Here is a 9,308-nt window from a genome sequence, read left to right as displayed (position 1 = left end):
CTGATAAAATACCAGAGTAACTGGTTTTCTCCCCAGGTGCTTCTTGTGGTGAGTGTGAATTTTGTGAGTGTGTGTGTGTGTGTGTGTGTGTGTGTGTGTGTGTGTGTGTGTGTTTTGAGAGGGAGGAAGAATGGCACTTGATTCACCTTATCTTGGACATCCAGAGGACATTTCTTTTCATGGAGGAATTTCAGGGTCTCCACGTGGCCGTGTCTCGCTGCGTAGTAGATAGCGTTGGCTCCACTCTGAAGGTGAGAAAGAGGGAAGAGAACGTTTCAGGATTTATCCCTGACCTTTACAAGAAAATCACGCTCCCCGGGAATCTGTCTGCAGCCCGATGATATGAACACATCCTTCTAAAATACTGCAAAGCATGTTTTTCTGACAAAGAGCCATTTAAAGGATGTGTTAGCGTCCTGCTTTCCCAGGAAAACTACCAGCCCTGCACTCTTCAACTTGTTGTTATTTATTAGTGACTGTTTGAAAAGAAACCTGTTAGAAATGTGGTGATAATGTGTCAGTAATTTACACATACACACAACTTCTATCACATAAAAGCAGCATCATTTTCAAAAGAAACATATTCATATACATTTTTGAGTTGTTGAATTTAGCGTTTTTATAAGAGAAAAATCTTTAGTTGCTGCCCCTCTGGTACTGTGACCAAAAACATTTCAATTACTAATGTGGTTCTTTCATAATAACTAATAACAAGTATTAATAGTGTAGATAGCCCCCGTCATAATCAAAATGACAGTCTGTCACATTGTGTCTGCCTTCATTACTGCAGCTCTTTCATGGATGTCTATTAACCGTCTCCCCATGGGGCTGTCATAGCCTCACTGATTGGTCCAAACAGATTTCAGTCTTTACCTTGTCATTGGCCTGGATCTCTGCACCTTTCCTCATCAGCACCTCAATGATCTGCACGTTTCCACAGCCGGCGGCAATCAGAAGGGGAGGCGTCCCATGCTGCAATGCACACCCACACACATGTACTTTTGACTTTTCAGCAACCAAGATATGTTTGTGTTTATTTAATGTCAGCTGAATGGAGCTGCATACTTCAATCTGACAACATAATTACACTCAATAGAATATGGGGAAATAGGCTGATTTTCTTTTTGCAGGGTCCTTAATATTTAGAAAGTATTGATGTGTTTTTAAAAAGTTGTAAACACAAGCTTAGGAAAACGATAAGGAGAAAGAAAATAGCAAGATGTAGATGTTCTGGCCTTTAAGCTAGGACTGTAATGCTTCCATAATCAATAAGGCAAATGTCGATATATTTGGAAAAAAGATGCGTGTGATCATTTCCAAATCTAGTTTTCTGCTTTAATCCATATTTGTACAACACTGCCACTGCTGACAGAAGACTTGCCCGAACAAAGGAAGGGAAGCACCTGCAGCTTTAAATAAAGTCTCTCCTTATCTTTGACCGGCTTACATGATCAAAAGCTTCAAGAGCTTTCTAGCTTTTATGATCAGAAACACTCACATTCTCTCCCTAAAAAGAGGCCGTTACACTGGACTTCCTGACAAATAGAAAGACGCTCGCCCAATCAGCGACCTTAGTGATGACACTGAACTGAGTGTGTGGGAAAGTATACTGTGCTGCATACTGTTATAGACATGGCTTTTCTTAAAAGACTAGTTCCAAAAATCCAGATTTTCGGGGAATTGGAGGAATAAAGGAAATATTTTGTCACAAATTATTAAGCATTATTAAAAAACAGGGTTCATAGAACATAATGTATTTTTATTTGTAGTCACCTTGTTGGGCTGGTTGACGTCGTAACTGTTCAGGGAGCTGAGCAGATGCTGCAGGCCGGGGACATTGTCGTCGTTTATGGCGTGGATGATGGCCTTCATCACAAAGGAGTCTTCCTCGTCCTAGAGTGGTGGGAAAGACAGTTACCGTTCTACTGTTCATAGGATGATGACCTAATCCTGCAAACATTAATCCTGTGAATTCTTACTATCACATGCTTCCCCCCTCCCTAAGTCTCTCTTTCATCTCCTTCTCATGCTTGAAGACACACAGAAACAAACTTTCATTTTGCATCTGCAGTTCAGGTTTGAAATATATCATGGTATTTCTTTATTCTGTTTGTGACATGTGACCCGATAACCTTCAGTTTAGTGGACACAGGAATCAGCTGTGACGCTCTGCTGCATAAAGAGACGGGGAGGAGAAAGGCAGCGAGGTGAGGTGGAGGGAGGAGAGGAGGAGGCGAGGCTGATGTGGGGTCTGTTCTACCAAGCATGACAGTCCCGCTACATTCCTCGACATAACCTCCCTGCTGGGGGAGCCATGACTAAACCACCAAGAGGGAAGCAGACATAACGCAGACACGTACGAGCAGCAAACTGCCTGCTGGGGATTAAATAGAACAGACTTGCTTTGTTGTCAATTCACTAGGAAATAAAAATAGCAATCCTGATGTTGCATTTACACGTATCAAACAAGAAAAACAAATGGACACGATAAACACTGAATAAAATATTTTCAAAAGCGAGATTTTCCATTTCTTTGTTGAATCATTAAATAAATAATAACAGGATTAACAATGTATAAAATTGTAATGCAGTTGGAGTGTGTCTGTATTTAGTTGCGTAAGGCTCGGGGGTAAAAGCTGTCCGTGATTTAAATTCCCTAAAACGTCTATCAGAGGGCAGAAGATCAAACCGATGATGTCCAGGATGGGTCTTACATTTTTTTGGGGTACTTTGCTGAGGCAGCTTAGGGTGAACAGTTCCTCCAGAGAGAGCAGTGAGCAGACGATGGTCTTCTGGCCTGTGTTGAGCACCCTCTTAAGAGCTTTCTTATCCATCTCTGAGTAACTGACATACCATGTAGTGACACAATATGCCAGCACACTCTTGATTGAGAAGTTTTAAAACGACATCTCCTGCACTTTGATTTTTCTGATGATCCTCAGGAGGTGGAGTCCCTGCTGTAGCTTCTTCACTACGGTGGTGGTGTTAGTAGACCAGAAGAGATCCTCAGTAATGTGAGAACCCAGGAACCTGAAAGCTGGCTCCATTTCCACACAGTCCCTGTATAGTGTATCAATGCAGTTGTTTGGGGTTTCCACTTTCTGATAATTGCAATTTGTGATGCAAGATGGAGGGTTTTATAAATAAGTGATGCGTTATATTAAGTAGGGAATGACCAAAGAAGCAAGATGTTCTTCTCCTAAGGAGAAGGGAAGGACATCCGGAAAATACAGATGTGGTCTCGGACAAATAAAGGAAAATAGGGCCGGCATTCGGAATGAGTCATGCTCTTATGTCCCTCAAAAAGTTATTTATAAGATGTTTTGTAAAAGGTCATTAAACCGTATAAGCTTGCTACCTTAGCAGGATAACATCACAAAACATTCTCATAGCACCCAGTCATTCAATTCTCTGTCAGTTTATCTCGCTATTGTTTTGTCTTGCAAAGATAAATCGACTGAAATAAACATATTTTATAATTCAGCCAGAATAAATTGAGCCACAATAAAAAAAAGAGTCACTAATCACCGATTGTGTTTTGAAATCATATCAAATTTTTGCTCACCTACACTTTGACACTAATAGCCTAAACAATGAATAATAAATTGTGTTATTGTCTTATTCTAATTTAGCCTGTTTTCATTTTTTTTGTAATTAACATGTCAATTCACAATATGTTTATTTTTCACTATTTCTTGATGGTTTTAAAGTTCTTTGGATTGCCTTGTTGAAATGTTTTTGAGTCGCTAACACAAACAAATTCTTAGTTGAAATCGTGCAGAGTGCTGCACTGCGCTGTTCTAAACCCACCTCTGAGTAGAGCCTTTAAGTAAAGCACTTAACCTTGGATCTGCTTAGCCAATACAGACAAAAGATCTTTTAGCAAGCTTGTACTGCTGCAGTTCTGTTAGAGGTCTACTGGGGGCGCTCACTTATACCTGTGCGTACTTGTGACATGAGGAAGTTGCTGCGTAATGCTTTGAGGAGGAGAGAGGCCTGGGCCTGCTTGTTAATGATTAAGCCTCTCTCAGTGTTTGCATCTCAAAGAGTCGGTATCAATGTAAAGATACACACAGAAAGCTCTCTATCACCAATTGTGTACAAAAACAAAACAAACCGCCTAGTACAGTCACACAAGTTTCCCTCTCACATTCCAATAAGCCCAACCAGGTTACGCACACAGAGAAATTCCAACAATCCAACAAGCACCTGACCTCTGGGAAACGAGGAATAGATCAATTACATGTCGGGGCTCAAGATTCTCAGAGAGATTGTCGAGTTAGAAACACCAGAGCTGTAACTGAGAGCTCCGGGTCCTAATAGTAAAATGCACTTTAATAAAAGCAATGTGAAACTCATTTAGCTGGCCTGTTAATGATATAAATGAAAGGACAGGACTGCAGAGATGAAAGTGTTTCTGATTTAAGAGTTTTACAACATTTGAAGCATTTATGGTGTTAATTGCTGCAAACCTGATAAACCTAATGATCAAGATCTTTGCTGCATGCCGTCTCCTGTAATGACTTGTTGTACAGTAAACGCACAAATCAGAAGCAGATCTCCAGGTCTTACCAACGTGTCTTCACTGCGCGCCACACTCATGTTGCTTCTGGACAGGAAGGAACGTGACAGGCGGTTGCATAAGGAGATAAGTCGGACGGATTGCTGGAAAAGAAAAGAAGAAGAATAGAGTTCATGAATGAGCACAACTGGAGGATGTCAATGTCAAGTCACGTTCAGGGACCAGGAACAATGTTCTGCTCTATACAATCACCTTAATTACTTAGCTCATTGTGATTAACACTTAGGTGACTTGACTCTTTATCAGGCCACACATTGTTAAATCGAATGTTGTGTTGTACAGAGTTGGTGCACTTTCTTTCTCAAGGACCAGGTGAGGCAGGCAATTGTACAAACACACCTGAAACATCCATTCAGACGGGTAAAACATGCTGAATATGATAAAGTTATCTGAAACAAACAAGGGCTACTTGCAGAGGTCAGTCTGTTAGTGGCCAACAACATCCAACAATTATGAATGCTCAAATCAAAAACTATTATCATTTAGTCAAAAACGTAAATGTTACTCTATATTGGTGTCGGAAAAATGTCCTTTGATTTTTTTTTATATTTAATGGCACTCTAAAATGCATCTCTCCTGGTTGACTTATTGACTTAGATATTAAACTGAGCTAGGGATAATGTTTTAAATTATTTTAAAGCTACTAGAAATCAGTGTATGTTCTTTTGAGAAATGGATGTCTTGAATTAGACAATCAATAAACCTTTTTAAATCTCACTCAAACAACAATGTTTATATCCATGCTTTGTCATGTTCTTGTTGTCAGTTTTACGTGTGGAGGGAAATAAACTCAAAGTTGAATAGCGGGTTACAGAAAAAGCCAGTAGCTTCCAGTGTGGCGCTCTGGAGCATGAAGACGGAGACATGGCATGACAGCTTCGCCAAAACACCGCAGATAAACAATCCCTTGATTCCTTGCAGGCTAAGAGGCAAAGCTAGGTCAGCCGTGACGGACCGAAACAGACAAGGAGACGACCGCTGAAGCGAAGCTAGCAGAAAATGTGTTTGCTATGGCGATGCCGCAGCAGATGTAGTGACAACGTCTGAGGAGGGGTTTTATGAGCTTTTAACGTGTAGTGCTTTAGGGATACTGGATCAATGTTCTTGTTTTTCCAGGAGTTTGAGAAATAAATAAAACACTTACTTTCCATTTTCTCCGAGCTGCAAACTTCTTGAACTTCTCCATGTTGACAGCCGACTCCTTCCTGCTCAGTGCTTGTTGGGTGTCTTTTGGCTGATTCCACAAACACAAGGAAATGTATAGAGAGAAACAAGTTTGTGAGAATATTCTTGGCAAGACACATTTGGTAAAGTCAATGGAGGCTTGGCAACATCCGGCTTACGAACCCAGACCATCTTAAATATGCCACCAAATGAAAAAGGATACATTTAACATTGAACAGAAAATAAAAAGGGTCCAACCTTGATCCAGGGGTGCAGGAGGCTGTCCTGAATCGTCATTCTCTTTCTGTGAAGAACAATGATACACATATTAGGAGACAGAGAATATTTGCTGGATCTCTTAAGATATTTTGCACTTTATAGTAATATAATATACAGTATATTTATTTTGCACACCTTTACAATCCCCGGACAACAAGCCCTACTTTCCCCGCTGTATTCATCACTTTTTAGTGTCACCTGGTTTCCGTTGTGTTTTGAGCTTCTTGCAACGTTTTGTGTTTGCAACATTTTTGTCAAGTTGTTGAATGTTTTCTAAATGCTGCCCATGTGTTGTCAAGTTGGTGAACATGTTCTTCATATGCATGTGTTTTGGCACATTTGTGTTTTAAATGTACATTACGTTTCAAAAGTGCAGCAGGTTTCCCAATCTAAGTGTTTTCGGACGTAATTAGTACTATTAGTGGTTTCTTTTGGACGATATGTTTTAGTTTTTTGTGGCAAGGGCGAAATGTTGTTATTGCCAAGCACACATCTGTATTTTGGGCCATTGAAGCATGTTCACACGAGTCGGTCATTTTAAATGAAGCCGCAGATACACAGAGGTCATCTAGTTATTTAGGCAGATAGAAATGCCTTAGTCACAGATGTCATTGTAAAACGACAATTCCAACAAATCAAGTGTTGCATCAGGATTTAAATCTAGTCTTAAAAAAAAAATGTACTAGCGGATTAGGAAGTCTCCACACTTGCCTTCCTCAAGGTGTCCTGCCCATTTCTATCCATCAAAAGTAAATGAAACAGATGTTTTTTTTATGCAACATACCACACATGGATGAGAGTATATTTATTTATTTCAAAATAGTTCAAGAAAACCACTGGTTGTCAGGAACACCAGAAGCATTCCTGTTTTTAGTCTTCATCATGTCAATAAGATTGATAAATAACATGTATTTTATGCAACCATCTTCCTGTTCAAAATCAGAGAGATTAAAGGGATTACTAAACACAGACAGCAAACACAGCTGTGAGCAGAGGGATTAAAAAAATAAATAAATGTATGCAGTTGTGAGACAGCGATATCAGATCAGGACACTATATCATGGTCATAATCCCACTTACAATTTAGAGAATTAGTTGCAATTTTCAAAGTTATTTCTGTTTTTAGAGTATCTAAATCAAATATGTGTAACAAAAATGCAGCGCCCTAATTCATGGTAATGGGGCCAAATGGATGACGCAACAGAATCTGTCATCCGGGTACTTTAATACTATAAAATAGGTCATAACCCATCGATCTCTAGGATTTATAACTTAAAGTGGATATTGTGTATTGTGTAACAACAATCGCTCACCAACACTGCCAACTGCATTAAAAAAAATGATCACAGTGTTATGCGTACATTTAGACAAAAACAGAGTTAAGTTGCCTTGAACTGGCTATTATCTCTAAACAAATAATTTAGCTAATTATGCCAGAAGAAAATACTTTTTTCTGCCTCTTGTATTGGTTTAATTTTTTACTGAATATATTTGAGTTTAAGACATTGAATGGGACAACATCTCTGCTGGGTAACACAAATAAAAAAGACTCCTGAAATTAAAACTTTAAGATGCCATATTATTATATTCAATGATAATTGAATTGGTACTTACTAGAAATGTTCGAAACGAAACGTAATGTGATGACCTCATGTTTTGTTCTATATTGCCCTTAGCTGATCTTAAACCTCTCATTTCCTATGTGAAACTCTTGGTTCTCTTTAACAGCATGCCAAAGGAGGTACCGAGACAATCATCAAAAGTCACATGACAAACTGTTTCGGCGCGTTGGAAAAAATCTAAACAGATGCGAAACGTTCGAAAATATCTTTATTTAAGAGCCTAGACTTTGCTATTGGTGGTAATGAATCCTACACGGTTGGTCCATTTTAAACAAGATTTATTCTAAAGTTGTGACAAAATCAAACAAAATATTTAAGATTTTCAAATGAAATTACGAGATATTATATTCACACCACTAGCTTCTTCCCCTAAGTACTTCAATATTATCTTCTTTTAGGTTTCTATTTTTCTGATCGCCTTGCACTCTCGTGATGTGTGTATATAAATAGATAACAGCCAATCTAGTGTACCAGTCCTAGTGCTGCGGTTGAATGTGCATCACTGCAAACTGACTATAAAAAAAACAATGCATTCTTTTGTAAAAGTTTTTGTTTGTTTAACGAAAGCCAACACAACCTTTAAGGAAACTGGTGTGGTTCCAGTTCACACACCACTTCCTCCTGTGGACATCTGTTCAATCCAACATCCCTGTCTCTAACTGAGGCTGTTCTGTGTTTACGCACACACCTGAGCTGAAGTAAAAACCCACCAACCCCCTCCTCTGACTGAGGTAACAGGGCACTTGGTCATAGTGTCTTTCCTTATTTTACATGAGAAAATGTACCATATGTATTGCTCAATCACAGTGATTGTGCTTCTGCAGTCCACTGTCACAGTGAACATTATGAATGTGTGTGTTCTCAAGGGAGCCTTCATTAATCTTCCTGCAAGCCCAGTGGATCCTTGTCTGCTAACGGTGTAGATAAATTAAGAGCCTTTCCGCTTTGATAAACTCCACGTAGGATTTCTCAAAGTCAGTCCCCTCTCGTCGCCCACTGTCTGTTTAATGCAACCCGTGCTTTTTCTCCCATTATCTAAATGAAATTATCTCCATAACTAATAATAATAATAACTTTTATTTATATAGCGCTTTTCAATAACCCAAAGTCGCTTACAAAAACAATTAAAAGTACAGAAAGGGGGTGAACAGGCAGAAGACAACATATTGGACAAGAAAATTGAACATGAACATTACATGAACAGGCAAAGGACAACACAGGGGGGGAGCAAGCATAGGACAACGAGCAAAAGACAACATAATGGAAAAGAGGAAAGAAAAAGTTGATGAATGTATGAATAAGAGATGCAGCGTGGGGTGAATAAGAGATACAGCGTGGGGTGTGAGTGAAGTCAGTGGGTTGGGGGGTAGGGTAAGTTGAAGGCTTGGGAGAAGAGGTATGTTTTCAGCTGGGTTTTGAAGGTAGACAGTGTGGGAGAGTGGCGGACAGATTGGGGGAGGGAGTTCCAGAGGCGGGGTGCTGATCTGGAGAATGCTCTGTTGCCAAATGTTTTGAGTCTTGATGGTGGTACTGTGAGGGAGAGAGTGGAGGAGGATCGGAGGGCTCGGGGGGGGTTGTAGGGGATGAGGAGGTCAGAGAGGTAGGGGGAGGCTAGATGGTGAAGGGCTTTATAGGTGAGGAGGAGTGTTTTGAAGATGATG

The 9,308-nt window shown here is 39.8% G+C and overlaps 1 protein-coding gene across 1 annotated transcript in view; it reads right to left on the bottom strand.

The window, feature by feature from the left end:
• Window positions 1–9,308, bottom strand: part of dapk1 (death-associated protein kinase 1) — a 57,191-nt gene that overhangs the window by 29,943 nt on the left and 17,940 nt on the right. The window contains exons 7-12 of the mRNA XM_010783408.1: window positions 6,005–6,050; window positions 5,727–5,816; window positions 4,573–4,665; window positions 1,774–1,893; window positions 874–972; window positions 147–245 (exon numbers count right to left, since the gene is read on the bottom strand). Coding sequence (XP_010781710.1) covers window positions 147–245; window positions 874–972; window positions 1,774–1,893; window positions 4,573–4,665; window positions 5,727–5,816; window positions 6,005–6,050 — 547 coding nt within the window. The remainder of the gene's footprint in view (window positions 1–146; window positions 246–873; window positions 973–1,773; window positions 1,894–4,572; window positions 4,666–5,726; window positions 5,817–6,004; window positions 6,051–9,308) is intronic.

The sequence above is a fragment of the Notothenia coriiceps genome, unplaced genomic scaffold (genome assembly GCF_000735185.1).
Source record: "Notothenia coriiceps isolate Sejong01 unplaced genomic scaffold, NC01 NC01_scaffold00025094, whole genome shotgun sequence".
Taxonomy (NCBI): domain Eukaryota; kingdom Metazoa; phylum Chordata; class Actinopteri; order Perciformes; family Nototheniidae; genus Notothenia; species Notothenia coriiceps.
Note: the sequence above shows the minus strand (reverse complement) of the source record. Positions and strands in the feature narration are given on the sequence as shown.